The sequence below is a fragment of the Cetorhinus maximus genome, chromosome 15, assembly GCF_964194155.1.
Source record: "Cetorhinus maximus chromosome 15, sCetMax3.hap1.1, whole genome shotgun sequence".
NCBI classification, from domain to species: domain Eukaryota; kingdom Metazoa; phylum Chordata; class Chondrichthyes; order Lamniformes; family Cetorhinidae; genus Cetorhinus; species Cetorhinus maximus.
The window spans coordinates 63,024,521-63,042,475 of NC_135893.1; the positions used below are offsets into that span (position 1 = coordinate 63,024,521).

The window sequence follows — 17,955 nt, forward strand, 5'->3', positions numbered from 1 at the left end:
GTTTGCACAAACTCGCTGTGTGCAAATTGGGGAGGCAGTGGCGTAGTGGTATTGTCACTGGACTGGTAATTGAGAGAGCCAGGTTGTGACCCGGGTTCAAATCCCACCATGGCAGGTGGTGAAATGTGAATTCAATAAAAATCTGGAAATAAAAGTCTAATGATGACCATAAAACCACTGTCGATTGTCAGGAAAACCCTTCTGGTTCACTAATGTCCTTTAGGGAAGGAAACCTGCTGTTCTTACCTGGCCTGGCCGACATGTGACTCCAGACCCACAGCAATGACTCTTAACTGCCTTCTGAAATGGCTGATCAAGCCACTCAGTTGTATAAAACTGCTCAAAACAAGACAATAAGGAAAGAAACCTGACAGATCACCTGGCATCAACTTCAGCAACAGAAACGACAACGGCAAACTCAGCCCTGTCCATCCTGCAAAGTCCGGCTCTCAGACATCTGGGGGCTTGTGCCAATGGCTGTCTCACAGACTAGTCAAGCAACAGCCTGACATAGTCATACTCACGGAATCATACCTTACAGATAATGTCCCAGACTCCGCCATCACCATTACTGGGATGCCCTGTACCACCAGCAGGACAGACCCAGCAGACATGGCGGAACAGTGGTATACAGTCGGGAGGGAGTTGCCCTGAGAGTCCTCAACATCGACTCTGGGCCCTGTGGAGTCTCATGGCATCAGGTCAAACATGGGCAAGGAAACCTCCTGCTGATTACTGTGTACTTTTCTCCCCTCAGCTGATGAATCAGTGCTCCTCCATGTTGAACACCACTTGGAGGAAGCGCTGAGGGTGGCAAGGGCGCAGAATGTACTCTGGGTGGGGGACGTCAATGTCTATCACCAATAGTAGCTCGGTGGCACCACTACTGATTAAGCTAGCCGAGTCTTAAAGGACATGGCTGCTAGACTGGGTCTGCGGCAGGTGGTGAGGGAACCAATAAGAGGGAAAAACGTACTTGACCTCATCCTCTCCAGCCTGCCTGCCACAGATGCATCTGGTCCATGACAGTATCGGTAAGAGTGATCTCAAGTCCTTGTGGAGATGAAGTCTTGTCTTCACATTAAGGATACCCTCCATCGTGTTGTGTGGCAATACCACTGTGCTAAATGAGATAAATTTCGAACAGATCTAGCAACTCAAGATTGGGCATCCATGAGGTGCTGTGGGCCATCAGCAGCCGCAGAATTGTACTCAGCCATGATCTGTAACCTCATGGCCCAGCATATGCCCCACTCTGCCATTACCACAAAGCTTGGCGATCAACCCTGGTTCAGTGAAGAGTGCAGGAGGGCATGCCAGGAGCCGCAAAAGGTGTCAACCTGGTGAAGCTACAACACAGGACTACTTGCATGCCAAACAGCATAGGCAGCAGCAATAGACAAACCGAAGCAATTCCACAACCAACGGATCAGACCTAAGCTCTGCAGTCCTCTCCACATCCAGCCGTGAATGGTGGTGGACGATTAAACTCACTGGAGGTGGAGGCTCCACAAATATCCACATCCTCAACGATGGGGGATCCCAGCACACTTGTGCAAAAGATAAGGCTGAAGCATTTGCAACAATCTTCAGCCAGAAGTGCCAAGTGGATGATCCATCGCGGCCTCCTCCGGAGGTCCCAAGCATCACATGCTGGTCTTCAGCCAATTTGATTCAGTCCATGTGATATCAAGAAATGGCTGAAGGTACTGGATAGTGCAAAGGCTATGGGCCCTGACAATATTCCAGCAATAGTACTGAAGACTTGTGCTCCAGAACTTGCCACGCCCCTAGCCAAGCTGTTCCAGTACAGCTACAACATTGGCATCTACCCGGCTTTGTGGAAAATTGCCCAGGTATGTCCTGTACACAAAAAGCAGGACAAATCCAACCCGGCCAATTACCACCCCATCAGTCTACTCTCGATCATCAGTAAAATGATGGAAGGGGTCATCAGCAGTGATATCAAGTGGCATTTGCTTAGCAATAACCTGCTTACTGACCCTCAGTGTGGGTTCCACCAGGGCCACTCAGCTCCTGACCTCATTACAGCACTGGTTCAAACATAGGCAAAAGAGCTGAACTCCAGTGATGAGGTGAGAGTGACTGCCCTTGACATCAAGGCAGCATTATACCAAGTGAGGCAACAAGGAGCCCTAGCAAAACTGGAGTCAATGGGAATTGGGGAAAACTCTCTGCTGGTTGCAGTCATACCTAGCACAAAGGAAGATAATTGTGGTTGTTGGAGGTCAATCTTCTCAGTTCCAGGACATCACTGCAGGAGTTCCTCAGGGTAGTGTTCTCGGCCCAACCATCTTCAGCTACTTCATCAATGACCTTCCTTCCATCAGAAGGTCAGAGATGGGGACGTTTGTTGATGATTGCACAATGTTCAACACCATTCGCAACTCCTCAGATACTGAAGCAGTTCATGTCGAAATGTAACAAGACCTGGACAATATCCAGGCTTGGGCTGACAAATGGCAAGTAATATTCGCACCACACTAGTACCAGACAATGACCATCTCCAACAAGAGAGAATTTAACCATCACCCCTTGACATTCAATCGCATTAGCATTGCTAAAACCCCCACTATCAACATCCTGGGTGTTACATTGACCAGAAACTGAATTGGATTAGCCATATAAACTGTGGCTACAAGAGCAGGTCAGAGGCTCGGAATCCTGCAGCGAGTAACTCGCTTCTTGACTCCCCAAAGCCTGTCCATCATGTACAAGGCACAAATCAGGAGTGTGATGCAATACTGTCCACTTGCCTGGATGAGTGCAGCTCCAACAACACTCAAGAAGCTTGCCACCATCCAGGACAAAGCAACCCATTTGATTGGCACCCCAACCACAAATATTCACTCCCTCCACCACCAATGCACAGTGGCAGCAGTGTCCACCATCGACAAGGTGTACTGCAGGAACGCACCAAGGCTCCTTATACAGCACCCTTCAAACCCACAAACGTTACAAAATAGAAGGACAAAGGCAGCAGACACATGGGAACACCACCACCTGGAAGATCCCCCCCACAAGCCACTCCCCATTCGGACTTGGAAATATATCACCGTTCCTTCACTGTCACTGAGTCAAAATCCTGGAACTCCCTCCCTAACAGCACTGTGGGTGTACCTACACCACATGGACTGCAGTGGTTTAAGAAGGCAGCTCACCACCACCTTCTCAAGGACAATTAGGGATGGACAATAAATGCTGGCCTAGCCAGTGATGCCCACATCCCATAAAATTATTATTTTTTTTAATTGGCTGTCGTGTTTCCTACATTTAAACAGTAAAGCAATTTGGAAAGCCCTGGGATTGTGAAAGGCACTATATAAATGCAAGTTCTGTCTTTTTTACTACTGTGATAAATAGTCTGTGAAACTGGGCGTCAGGACTGGAGTTGGGGAGATGAAGAGATGTTCCTCTTAGGGTGGATGCTGTTTCCCTCTCCCATCCCATGTTATTGACTCAGCCTGGGTACAGCTACACAAGGGCTTCCTGTCCTCTGTTACCTGTACCAGTCACTGCCTATCCTCTCCTCACTCGCAACCATACAAAATGCCAAGCTTCAATGGGTAGTGATCAGGAGCATGAACTCTCAATCTCAAAATAATTCATTTAAGGTGCTCCCAGAACGTTCTTAGGTCGGGAGTGTCAGGATTTTGAGCCTGTGGCAATGAAAAAACGAATGTCCAAATAGGGATGGTATATGACTTGAAGGTGATGTCATTCCCATGCCCCTGCTGCTCTTATCCTTTCAGTTGATGGAGGTCACAGGTTTGGGAGTAGAAGCATTATGAATTGTCGAGTACCTTGTAGATGGTACACACTGCAGCCACGGGGCACCAGAGAGAAGGAGTGGATATTTAAGGTGGTAGATAGGGTGCTAATCAAGTGAGCTTTGTCCTGGTTGGTGTTCTGGTCCAAGGTGCCAAGGCCAATTGAAGCACTGGTGACCCAGCTGTGATCAGCTCCTTCAATAGGGACATTGAAGCTGGGACCTTCCTGCTGTGTGTATGTGACACAGTTCCACATTGGGGAATCTTGTGCAGTCACTGATTAACAACTGCATTGGGAACACCTGGCTGTTTATTGAAAGTTCCAAATATTGCTTCTCTCAGTGGTGAAGCTTGAAACCGCGATGGTTGCACAGTATGGGCTATCTTGGCGATTTAAAGATTTTTTTGCTACGTTTCTCTAATGGAAAGGAAGAAACCGATTTTGTTTCAATGATAAACTATTTAAATAATAGTTTATGGTTTGTACTTTGTTGTGTTTGCAGTGTACTTTCTGTCTCTGTACTCTCCGATGTTGCTGGGGTAATGACGGCTAATCCCAAAGGAAGCAAAGCAATAAAGGTGAGGATTCTTTTTATATTTGTCTTATTTGCTGTTCTTTAATGGTTTACTTCAGTAGTTTGGGTTCCTACTCAAGACACTACCTAGGACAGCAGTAAAATGAAAAGTTTTAACAATTTAAAAAGAAATATTTTTGTCTACTCAGTGTTCGTCCATTTTAAAACATTCTGCTAAGCAGCAAAGTGCATAATAGATTTCAACGTCCCCCTCATTGTTAAGGGAGGATAACTTCCCTCCTTCCACAGTGGCAGCAATGTGTACCATCTACATTCTACAAGATGCACTGCAGCAACTCGCCTAGCCTCCTTCAATAGCACCTTTCAAACCTGCAACTTCCACCACCTAGAAGGACTGGGCAACAGACACACGGGAACACTACCATCTGCCAAGTTCCTCTCCAAGTCACATACCATCCTGATTAGGACGTACATCGACCATTCTTTCATCATCAATGGGTCAAAGTCCTGGAATTCCCTACCTAATAGCACCACACGAATGCAGCGATTTATGAAGTAGGCCCATCACCATGTTTCACTCCCACCAAGGCCAGCATTTATTGCCCATCCCTAGTTGTCCTTGAGAAGGTGATGGTGGGTCCTTTTTTTGAACTGCTGCAGACTGTATGGTGAAGGTGCTTCTTCATTGCTGTTAGTGAGGGGACTCCAGTATTTGGATCCAGTGGCATTGAAGGAATGGCTGATATATTTCCAGATCAAGACGGTTTGGACTTAGAGAGGACCTTACAGGTTGTGGTGTTCCCATGCATCCATTGCCTTTATCATCTAGGTGGTAAAGGTCACAGGTTTAGGAGGTGTTGTCAAAGAAGCCTTTGTGAGTTGCTGCAGTGTGTCTTGCGGTTGTACATTCTGCAGCCATGGCGCGTGGGTAGAGTTGATGAGGATGTTTAAGGTATCAATTCAGCAGACTCCCTTGTCCTGGATGGAGTTGAGTTTCTTAAAAGATACAGTGCTGAGAGTCAAGTGGAAAAACATTATGTGTGTGCTTGTACTTGAAGTAGGCTGAGGGAAAGAAAAACAATAACCTCAAAGTATTTTTTGGTTACAGGTCAAGAAGGAGGCCAGTGAAAATGCCCTGACCCTCAGTGACCAGGAGTTGGTCGCCATGACAGTCCGAGAGCTGAACCAACACCTGCGAGGCCTGAGCAAGGAGGAGATTGTTCAGCTGAAACAGCGTAGGCGCACGCTGAAGAACCGTGGTTACGCAGCTAGCTGCCGGGTCAAGCGTGTGACACAGAAGGAGGAGCTGCAACGTCAGAGGACCGACCTCCAACAGGAGGTGGCAAAGCTGACCAGAGAGAATGCCAACATGAGATTGGAACTAGACTGTCTGCAGTCCAAGTATGAGGCCCTCCAGAAGTATGCCCGCACCATGACCAAGGGCCCCACCCCACTGGCCACCAGTGTCATCACCATCATCAAGTCATCTGACTCCTAGGCCCTTCTCAGTTCCCTCTCCTTCATCATCTTGTATGGGAACTGTCGGTTGAAGGGTTGGGCAAGGGTATTGTTGGGTAATGGAGTGCAAGGTGGGTTGATGAGGCTAACATAGACACCAGGTATGATCTAATTGAATGGCAGGACAGGCTCAAGGTGCTGAATGATGTGCTCTTTGTGTTCCTACATTAGGGAACACTCTTAATCAGCACACCTTCTTGAGATCATATTCAACAAGAGCCTCCCCTGAACATCATGAAACTGAGATTGCAAGGTAAAGCCATCAAGTGTGTGAAGACCTGCAGTCTGCAACTAAAGAAAAATTGCTGTTTTGTGGTAGGTAACAAAATAACCCACGGCCAGGGCTGGAGCTGATTCAAAGATTCACCCACACCCAGAATCCAAGTGTGTAAGAAGCACTGTTTCCGTGTTAACTTGCCAGAAGACTGGAGGAAAAGACCTCCATATCTGGAATCTGTGCACTGTTAAGAGTCTGGATGTACAATGGATAGGCTCTCTTCCATCATGCTGCTGTAACTCATTGTGGCTGATTCGCATGGTCTCGCCAACTGTTCAAGTTACCATCCAAACCTGTTAAAATGTTCTGGAACGTAATCCACACCCAACAAAGATTACGAACGTGTCTTTTTAAAACCTTTTGAGAACCGAATTCCTATGGCTTTCAAACATCTATGGTTTCTGTCCTGTGACTCTCTCAACAAAATGTGTCCAATTAGAGCAGTGTGTACAATTGTCAAATACTATGTGCCTTGCAAGCTGTACAAAAGATATATATTTTTATTTAGCTTTGAACTTCTCCTTCAGTACTCGATGTGCACAATCCTTTGCAAACTTGCATGCAGATTAATTTTGTAGATGGGGTAACCACTTTGAATGCGTGTGGCTTAAGATTGTTGCTGCCAGAATTGAGCCTGGGCTGTGACAGAGTCACAGGCCATAGAAGGGTTTTCCTGAAAAGGGAGGGGCGGAAAGGAAACAGGGACATTTGGGAATTCAGCCAAGTTATTTAGCACCCAGAGCTGCAGCTGGTGTGGCCATTTTCATCGACAACAGCGACTCACCCTTTTGAACTAGTTTTATAAAGGGAAAGAATTCAGTTTCCTGAGCCTGAGTGAATTGAAAATGATCTGTAAATTCGGAATGGTTGTGTAAAATTAATCTTTTTATAAAACATCCTCATCCCAAAAGCGTAAGATGAGCAGAAACTGATTGGTGCTGATTTCAGTGAATCAGCTCACTTTACTAAAGTGGTAATTTAAACCCCTGAGTCGCGAGAAGGATGGTCTGTCTGCGTGTGTGCATCACCTAGTCTCAGACTAATTTGGATGTATTCATTATCACTGTAGACAAGGGGGAGGGGTTACATTTAGGTTTATGCCAATTTATTCTCTGCCACTGGACAGGTTTGGTTACGATCAGGGTGAATATATCCCATCTGCAACTTGCATTTCTCTTGTGCCTTTCACGAAATCAAGAGTGTCCCAACAGCAGCAACTTATATTTATATAGTGACTTCTACATAATAAAACACCCCAACGCTCCCCACAGGAGCGTTATAAAATAAAGTATGCTGCTTAACAACAAAGTAAGTACTATCTTCCAAAGTAGTAGTAATGTAGGAAATACAGCAGCAAATATGTGCACAGCAAGCTCTCAATAACATGTTGGTTGCAGAATAAATATTGGGCCAGGACACTGAGAAGAACCTGCATGCTCTTCTTCGAATTACTGTCGGAGAGCTTTTACGTGCAAGGCCAGATGGGGCAGGATGTTGGTTTTACCATTTTATCTATTATGATTCCCCTAGAGACATTCGTTAACAGACAAGGGATATTTAAAATAAAAAGGTAAATTTTGCTTTAAAGAGTCAATACAACAAAGATTCGCCTCATGTAGTTACAAGCACTCACATTACTTCCCGCACAAATGTGGCACTGCAGGCAATCTCTTTCCAACTTGGCCTCCGTTGTATAGGATCTCTTACTTCCCATTCAATCGTTTCAACCCTTGAGTCACATTCACTGGCAGCCAAATTCCATCCAATGTCTCCGGACATGGTTAACACCAACAAGGCGCACATCTGCTCCCTCCCTCAGGTCACAATGGTCTTGATGGTGTAGCTTTCCAGAGTTCCCTTTTAACTGACCAACCAACACACATCACGGTTCTGTTCTCTGATACGAACACTCCATTAGCTCACACATTACCTCACCAAGAGTGTCTGGAGGTGTATTTTCTTTTTACTGCCAAACAGAAAATTAGTCTGTTCATAGAAAGCTTGGCTTGCTCCCCTCATGCGAATTCTGTGTTTGAACTGCCACAACTGTCACAAGACAGGCTGAAACCCGACCCCGCTGCAATTAGCTTTCTATTTACTTTTTGCTTCAACTTGCATCCTCAGGTCACATGGGCATTTCTTGGAGCCTAATGATATCATTGCCAGGAAATCTCTTTCAAAATACTCCCCAGTTCACTTTAAAGGGGATATTGCACAAAAATAAAAGACAGGCATGTCCCAAAACACATGGATCATGAACGACAGTATCTCTGACCAATGTTCCCTGTAAGCTGCACTGGTAATCGGGTGCCAGCAATTGGGAATGTGCCTTGCAGGGAACAAGTAATGTTCCTTTTAAGATGTGTGCTCAGGCGCACGCCACTCTTAAAGGGACCGCAAAGTGCAACAAGTCAGCTGCATACAGAAGCTGAAGAGAACAATGCCTCTGACAGTGCAAGCCTAGGTTGTGTGCTCAAGTCTCTGCAGTAGGGCTCCAACCCCAACTCTCTAACTCAGAAACGAGAGAGCCACCCACTGAGCCACAGGTGACACTTTTGGGCTGGGGCAGGGGAAGGTCATTCCAAAATGGAAAGTAAAGATAGCCACCTTGCCATGTGTACATCTAAAGATCAACCTGAAAGGTGTGGGGGCAACTTCAAAATGGTTTTCATCCTCTTAATGGAACAGAAACTGGGTGTGTAGGTAGTAGAGTGATTTGTTCTAAATATACAGTGGCTTCAGTAAAGGGGAAATGTCAGTCCTGTTTTTAGATCAGAACCTGTGGGTTTGGCTTGGTTGCTATGACTCACATGATGCACTCAGGTGACACCCTGTGGCCTTGCTGTTTAAGCAGGGTGCATTGAGGGATGATTGGGTGAATTTTCAGCGACTCCCTCACTACAGTAGTTAGTGCTTCAGCACATAAATCACTCATGTTAATATACTATCTAGCTAGAAAAATTTCCAACCACACAGTAAAAAGGAAAGCTGATGTCTTTAAGGGCATGCTAGATAAACAGATGATGGAAAAAAGAAGGATATGTTGATAGGGTGAGATGAAAGAGTGTGAGAGGAGGCTTGTGGAATACATAAGCACCAACATAGAGCAGTTGGGCTGAATGGCCAACTTCTGTATTCTGTACTGAAATTCTATACTCTAACAAAATAACCACTATAGATTACAAGACAGTAACCACAACTCTGGTGAGAGGTAAAGCAATGATTTGCAGCGATTGTCACTTTTCTGTACAGAATTCCATAAGAGATACTGGAACAATTACAGTACAAGGATTGTGTGTGAAGAATGCACCAACTACACTTGCAGCTTTGCGGCTCCGATTAGATTGCAGCCTATAACTCACCCCCAGGTATCCATTATTCTATGTATAAACCCCCTGAACCCTGGATTAGATTCCAGCCTGTAACTCACTCCTAGGTATCCATTATCCTACATATAAAGCCCCAAAGTCCTTGGTTTATGGAAGTCCTTCTATGTAGTGCATGGTTTCAACTTAACCCTTCAGTGGAAAGTGCCCTTTGTCAGACCCTGAGGCTATCACTTGTTGAAGCATCTCCTCCGAGGCGAGAGGTGTTCCTCACAGAGTAACAAACCTGTCACTGGAGACCATGTCAATCACTGGGGAGTTGGGCAGTGCTGTGCAGACACAGAGTGACATGTCCCCTCCCAATCCCACTGCCTTCACTTTAAATACTGTAAGAGGGGAGGGGAGGGTGTGTGTAGGGAAGCACCCGTAATTCCCTTCCCCTAGATCTGAGCTTCACTGCTTGTACGGCATTTGGTTGAATCTATTGTAAGACGAAACACGAGTGAAAGGGGGAAGAAAGAGAGAAACTGTCAGTTTGGCGAGAGATGCCTATTGATTAAAGTTTTGTGTTTTCTCTCCTCACCTGAAAGCATTGACCTTCAGCACCTCATGGCAACTGTATGTTAGGCACGTAACAGAATACGCTAATTGACTGGTTTAATAATTCACAGAATGTACAGAGCCTAGGCCCCAAGCTCTGGAATTCTATCCAAAAACCCCTTTGCCTCATTTTTCACCTTTAAGACACTTCTTAAAACCTATCTCTTTAAGTAAGCTTGTAGTTAACTGACTTAATATCTCCTTATTTGGCTGGGTTTCACACTTTGTTTGATAACATTCTTGTGAAGCACTTTGGGACATTTTATTAAATGAAGGGCGCTACAAGCAGTTGTTCTTATTGAATGAGAGTTCAAATCCCATGGCAGTTTCAGAATTTGACTTTAAAAAGTCTACAATTAAAGAATTGGTGTCATTAAGAACGGCTGTGAAGCTGTTGGATTGTCGTAAAAACTTAGCTGTTCACTGATGTTCTTTTGGGATGGAGATCTGCTGTCTTTACATGGTCTAGCCTATATGCGGCTCCAGTCCCACACCAACATGTTTGACTCTTGACTGCCCTCTGAAGTGCCTGAGCAAGACTGTCAGTTGTCACAAAACTGCTACAAAGAAAGAAAGATGTTGCATTTATATAGTGCCTTTAGGACATCCCAAAGGGCTTTGCAACTAGGAGTACTTTTGAAGTGTAGTCACTGTTGTAGGAAACAATTAGACTGCAGTGGTTCAAGTAGAAGGCCTACCACTACCTTCTCAAGGCATCTAGGGATGGGCAATAAATGTTGGCCTTGTCAGCAATGCCCACATCTCAAGAATAAATTTTTAAACTAGCCTCGGTCGAACCAGGTCTTTACACCATATCCTCTTAAACTTATGCCTCTCCTGATCAGAGAGGGTACTGCTGATGTTACCATCTCTGGATAGCTGCACTACCTTTGGACAATCAGTCGAGGTTTGAGGACTGCCGACTCCACCACATGCTGTCTGTGCCCCAGTGTTTAGTTCCAATGGTCATCACTGTGATAAACCGAGGCACTTACTTATTCCAACATCAACTTGCATTTATACAGCACCTTTAACATAGTAAAACATTCCAAGACACTTCACCGAGGCGATATTAAGAATTAGGTATTAGCCATGAGCTATTAGGACAGGTGACCAAAAGCTTGAGCAAGAGGTAGATTTAAGGAGCATCTTAAAGGAGGAGAGAGAAGTGAAGAGACAGAAATATTTGGGGATGGATTCCCAGAGCTTAGAGCCTTGGCTAGATTCTAAGTTTAGGTAATGCTGATTTCAGTGTGATGTGACAGAGACTGTCCACAGTAAACTGGGAAAATCAATAAGATCAGTGAGAGGTGTTCAAAAAAGAATTAGTATGATACAAAACCAGTTCACACCACAAACGGGCAAGAACTCTTTGCCAAAATAACATAGCTATGGACAACTAAAAATGGAACTGGCAACATTAAGCTAAAAGAAAAAGCACACAAAAATGCTATAAATAGCACAGATCCTGGTGAATGGCAAAGATGCAAAGCAGCAAAGGATAATAAAGCAGGTAGTAAGAGTTACAAAAAAGAAGCATGAAAAGAAACCTGCAAAGGATATCAAAACCAACAAGGGTTTTACCATTACATTTGAGTAAAGAGGGTGGTCTGGAACAATGTGAGCCCCTTTTAAACTGATAATGATGATATTGTCAAGGAAATAGAGGGCATGCTGAATAATTAGATCAGTATTTACAGTAAAGAAGAGATCATCATGCTGGACATCCCAAAGAAATTAATAATGAATCAGGAACTGGGACTCACCACAATTAATATAATCAAAATAACAATAATACCAGTAAACAATGATAAATCCTCAGGACCAGAAGGTTTCTATCCCAGGGTTTTAAAAGGTGAAACATTGCAGATGCCCTCATTATGATATTCCAAAGTTTTCTTGATTTTGAGAACTGTCCCTTTAGATTGGAAAATAAGCATGTCCCTCCACTATTTAAGAAAGGAGAAAGAGGGAATTTGGAAATTATAGATTAGTTAGCCCAGCATCTGTTGTCAGGAATTGCTAGAGCCTATTATTAAGAATAGGGTTACTGATCAACTTGAAATTTTTCAGCCGATCTAGAGAGAGCTAGCATAGATTTGTAAAGGGTAGGTCATGCTTGACAACCCTGACTGAATTTTTTGAAGGGGTGACTAAAGTAGTGGACGGGAATGTTTATGGATGTTACTTATGTGGACTTCCAGAAGGTATCTGGTAAAGTCCCTCTTAAGACACTTAGCTAAAGTTGAAGCTCATGGAATTGAAGGCAAATTATTGACCTGTTTAGGAAATTGGCTGAGCGGCAGGAGACAGAGGGTAGGGACAATGGGCGAGTACTAGTGGCTAGTGGTGATCCACAATGATCTGTTTTGAGGCCTCAACTATTGGCCATATTTATTAACGACTTAGATGATGAAATAGAAAGCCACATATCCAAATTTGCTGATGACATAAAGATAGATGGTATTGTAAACAGTGTAGATGGAAGCAAAACTTTACAAAGAGACATTGATAAGGTGAAATTGATAAGTGAATGGATAAAACTAGCGAAGGCTTTCAAGACAGAAAAATGTAAGATAAACCTCTTTGAGTCCAACAAAAATAGAACAGAGTACTTTCTAAATGGTGAAAAGCTAGAAACAGTGGAGGTCCAAAGAGTCTTGGGGGTTCAGGTGCACAGATCATCTAAATGTCATGAACAAGTACAGAAAATAATCAAAAAGGCTAATGGAATGCTGGCCTTTATATCTCGAGGATAAGAATAAAGGGGACAGAAGGCATGCTACAGCTGTAAAATGCCCTGGTTAGACCACACCTAGAATACTGTAAGCAGTTCTGGGCACCACACCTTAGCAAGGATACATTGGCCTTGGAGGGAGTTCAATGTAGATTTACTGGAATAATATCTGGATTCCAAGGGTTAAATTGCAAGGAGAGATTACACAAATTGGAGTTGTATTCCCTGAAATTTAGAAGATTAAGAGATGGTTTAATCAAAAATTTCTAGATATTAAGTGGAACATTCAGGTAAGATGGAAACATTTCTGATGGTTGGGGACTCTAGGTCTAGTGGACGGATTCTAAAAATTAGAGCCAGACCTTTCAGGAGTGAAATTAAGAAACGTTTCTTCATGCAAAGGGTGGCAAAGTTTGGAACTCTCCTTCACAAATGGCAATTGATGCTGGATCAATTGTTAATTTTAAATCTGAGACTGAAAGATTTTCATTAGCCAAGCATGAGAATTTTAAAATTGAGTTGTTACTGCAGATCAACAAACACAGGGTGATTGATGAATAGACAGTAGACATTGGGAGTGATGGGTGAACAATGAGTGTGCACTGGGGGGTGATAGGTGAATGGTCAGTGAGCACTGGGGGGTGATGTATGAACAGTCAGTGAGCACTGGGGATAATGTGTGAATGGTCAGTGAGTACTAGATGGTGATGGGTGAATGATCAGTTCACGCTGGGGGGGTGATGTGTGAACGGTCAGTGAGCGCTGGGGGGGGTGATGGGTGAATGGTCAGTGAGCGCTGGTGGGGTGATGGGTGAACGGTCAGTGAGCGCTGGGGGGGTGATGGGTGAACGGTCAGTGAGCACTGGAGGGGGGTGATGGGTGAACAGTCTGAGCACTGGGGGGGGGTGAACAGTCAGTGAGCATTGGGGGGGGGGGGTGAACAGTCAGTGAGCATTGGGGGTGAACAGTCAGTGAGCATTGGGGGGGGTGAACAGTCAGTGAGCATTGGGGGGGGGGTGAACAGTCAGTGAGCATTGGGGGGGGTGAAAAGTCAGTGAGCATTGGGGGTGAACAGCCAGTGAGCATTGGGGGGGGGGGTGAACAGTCAGTGAGCATTGGGGGGGGTGAACAGTCAGTGAGCATTGGGGGGGGTAAAAAGTCAGTGAGCATTGGGGGGGGTGAACAGTCAGTGAGCATTGGGGGGGGTGAACAGTCAGTGAGCATTGGGGGTTGAAGGGGGAACAGTCAGTGAGCATTGGGGGTTGAAGGGGGAACAGTCAGTGAGCACTGGGGGGGGTGATGGGTGAACGCTCAATGAGCACTTGGGGGGCTGATGGATAGTATGACACAAAGATAGGTAGAGATAGGTAGGAATGTAAGTTGTGAAGAGGACAGGGAGGCTACAAAAGGATACAGATAGATTAGGTGAGTGGGCAAAGATCTAGCAAATGGAGTACAATGTGGGAAAATGTGAGGTTGCCCATTTTGGCAGGACGAATAAAAAAGGCATATTATCTAAACGGTGAGAGATTGAAGAGCTCTGAGTTGCAGAGGAATCTGGGTGTCCTAGTGCATGAATCACAAAAGGTTAGTATGCAGGTGCAGCAAGTAATTATCAAAGCTAATAGAATGTTATTGTTTATTGCCAGGGTTGAATACAAGAGTAGGGAGGTTATGCTTCAGCTATACAGGGCATTGGTGAGGTCACATCTGGAGTACTGTGTACAGTATTGGTCTCCTTATTTAAGGAAATATGTAAATGCATTATGGGCAGATCAGAGAAGGTTTACTAGGTTAATGCCTGGAATGGACGGGTTGTCTTATGAGGAAAGGATGGACAGGCTAGGCATGTCCACCGGAGTTTAGAAGAGTAAGAAGCAATTTGATTAAGACACATAAGATCCTGAAGGGACTTGACGGGGTGGATGTGGAAAGGATATTTCCTCTTGTGGGAGAATCGAGAACTTGGAATCACTGTTTCAAAATAAGGGGTCGCCAATTTAGGGCACAGATGAAGAGAAATTTTTTCTCTCTGAGGGTTGTGAGACTTTGGAATTCTCTTACTCAGAAGGTGGTTGAGGCAGAGTCCTTGAATAGTTTTAAGACAGAGTTGGATAGATTCTTGATAAGCAAGGGGGGTGAAAGGTTATCGGGGGTAGGCCGGAATGTGAAATCGTGGTTAAAATCAGATCAGCCATGATCTTATTGAATGGTGAAGCAGGCTCGAGGGGCCAAGTGGCCTACTCCTGCTCCTAATTCATATGTAATGGTCAGTGAGCACTGGAGGGGGTGATGGGTGGACAGTCAGTGAGCACTAGGGTTGATGGCTGAATGGTCAGTAGGCACCAGGGGGTGATAGGTGAATGGTCAATGAACACTGGGGATTAATGGGTGAATGGTCAGTGGGCAGGGAGGATTGATAGGTAAATGGTCAGTGAACAGTGGGAATTGATGAGTGAATGGTCAGTAAGCATTTCCTATTTACTTTTTGTCATTTGAATGCCTTTCCTCTTCCAATGATTCATATCTCATTCTTAAATATTTATTTTAATTTTCGCTTTAAGAGGAAGTAAATAATTGTATGTTTTTTCAGTAACATTTATCTTGCTTTGTGCATATTAAGTTCCGAAGTCCGGTTCTATGGTAATTTATTGCTGTAAGTACATCTGCTCTATTTTACATTACAAATTTACATTACAGATTTACATTATAAAGAATTTTCTCAAAAACGTGTCACTGATTTGTTAACGTATTCCTTGCCCAAAAATAGGCCTAGATTAACTTCTACCCTCATCTTTCAGCTACCTTTTCAAGTTGAAAAGCACTAGTTTCTCCATTTATTTAAATCTCCCAACTCCTGTCAACTGTGGGCAGTGGGTAGTACACTTTCTGAGTAGAAGGACATAAGTTCCAGTCTCACTCTCAAGGCATTGAGTATGTAATCTTGGTTGATAATCCCTGCAGTAGTGAACAAGTTACAAATTGTTGGGGGTGCCATCTTTTAACTGAAATGGTAAAACCAAGGTCCATTCTGCCCTCTCTGTAGGTGTAAAAGATTCCTCAACACTATTTGGAAGACCAGTGGGGAAGTATTCCTTGGTGCCCCGGTCAGTGTTTTATCTCAACTAACATTGCTTAAAAAAAGATTATCTGGTCTTTGTCAAATTGCTGTTTGTGGGAGCTTGCCATGTACAAATCGACTGATGCCTTTCCTACTTTACAACAATAACTACACTTCAAAAAGGCTTCATTGGCTGTAAAGCATTCTGGGACATCCTGAGGCTGTGAAAGGTGTTATATAAATGCAAATCTTGTCTTTCTCATAAATCAAACCCTTTACACAAGGGAAACAAAAACAGAATTACCTGGAAAAACTCAGCAGGTCTGGCAGCATCGGTGGAGAAGAAAAGAGTTGACGTTTCGAGTCCTCATGACCCTTCGGCAGAACTGAAGTATAGTTAGGAGAGAGGTGAAATATAAGCTGGTCTAAGGTGGGGGGCGGGGGGAGAGAGAAGTTGAGAGTGGGGCGGTTGTGGGGACAAGCAAGCAGTGATAGGAGCAGATAATCAAAAGATGTCACAGACAAAAGGATCAAAGAGGCGTTGAAGGTGGTGATATTATCTAAGAAAAGTGCTAATTAAGAATGGATGGCAGGATACTCAAGGTACAGCTCTAGTGGGGGTGGGGTGGAAAGACTAACAAGGTATTAGTTGTAGATTTAAAAATAATGGAAATAGGTGGGTAAAGAAGAATCTATATAAATTATTGGGAAAAAAAAGGGGGAGGGGGAAGAAACGGGGTGGGGATGGGGGGAGGGGGAGTTTAAGATCTAAAGTTGTTGAATTCAATATTCAGCCCGGAAGGCTGTAAAATGCCTAGTCGGAAGATGAGGTGCTGTTTCTCCAGGTTGCGTTGGGCTTCACTGGAACAATGCAGCAAGCCAAGGACAGACATGTGGGCAAGAGAGCAGAGTGGAGTGTTAAAATGGCAAGCGACAGGGAGGTTTGGGTCTTTCTTGTGGACAGACCGCAGGTGTTCTGCAAAGCGGTCGCCCAGTTTGCGTTTGGTCTCTCCAATGTAGAGGAGACCGCATTGGGAGCAACGAATGCAGTAGACTAAGTTAGGGGAAATGCAAGTGAAATGCTGCTTCACTTGAAAGGAGTGTTTGGGCCCTTGGACGGTGAGGAGAGAGGAAGTGAAGGGGCAGGTGTTGCATCTTCTGCGTGGGCATGGGGAGGTGCCATAGGTGGGGGTTGAGGAGTAGGGGGTGATGGAGGAGTGGACCAGGGTGTCCCGGAGGGAACGATCCCTACGGAATGCCGCCGGGGGGGGTGAAGGGAAGATGTGTTTGGTGGTGGCATCATGCTGGAGTTGACGGAAATGGCGGAGGATGATCCTTTGAATGCGGAGGCTGGTGGGGTGATAAGTGAGGACAAGGGGGACCCTATCATGTTTCTGGGAGGGAGGAGAAGGCGTGAGGGCGGATGCGCGGGATAGGGATTGTCTTTCCTCCACACTGCCCCTTGTATCTTGCCACACAGGACTGGACTTAGTACTGACAGCATGGGCTAACCAGAGCAAAGTACAGCTTCATTTGCCTTCCAATGTTTTGCATCTGTAGTTCCACTTGATCTTACTTCATGTCAACTCTTTAATTTCCAGCAGATGTCACCATATCTCCTGTTCTGTTTCAGTGCGCAAGTTTAAACATAGGATTCATAAAACAAAGTGAGACATTTTCACCCAGCATTGAAAATTATAATCCTAGGCCTCAAACTGACCACCAGCCTCAATTTGAATATTACCCCATTGCCACACACTAGGACTGGGGCATTGTTCAAATTGAGGCTGGGGAGAAGTTTGAGGCCTACAGTGAAACTTATTCATAAAATACAAGAGTGATTTAGCTTAAACCTCACAGATTGATGTTCCCACATTAATGCTGACATTTTAATGAGGTACACTGACAAAAATACCTTAGTTTTACTGTAATTCCATCGTGAATTTCTCCTTATTCCATCAGAATTAGGGACTGGCACCAACAGACAAAGCTGCTCTACAGCACCACACAGTGGTGGAACCACCGCATACTGTAGTTTACAAAACCCCCACTGAAATACTGCATATCAAACATAGTCCTTTTTCCAAAGAATGCAGGACATTTAAAGGC

The 17,955-nt window shown here is 44.6% G+C and overlaps 1 protein-coding gene and 1 long non-coding RNA gene across 2 annotated transcripts in view; one reads left to right on the forward strand and one right to left on the reverse strand.

The window, feature by feature from the left end:
- Window positions 1–17,845, reverse strand: part of LOC144690754 (uncharacterized) — a 92,812-nt gene extending 74,967 nt beyond the window's left edge. The window contains exon 1 of the long non-coding RNA XR_013578954.1: window positions 17,762–17,845. This is a non-coding gene — a long non-coding RNA (uncharacterized LOC144690754). The remainder of the gene's footprint in view (window positions 1–17,761) is intronic.
- mafk (v-maf avian musculoaponeurotic fibrosarcoma oncogene homolog K) lies at window positions 4,302–6,054 on the forward strand. Its single transcript, XM_078559273.1, has 2 exons — window positions 4,302–4,370; window positions 5,436–6,054. Exons 1-2 carry the CDS (start codon window positions 4,335–4,337, stop codon window positions 5,823–5,825), a joined length of 426 nt encoding a protein of 141 aa, XP_078415399.1. The 5' UTR covers window positions 4,302–4,334; the 3' UTR covers window positions 5,826–6,054.
- Window positions 17,846–17,955: the final 110 nt, after the last annotated feature.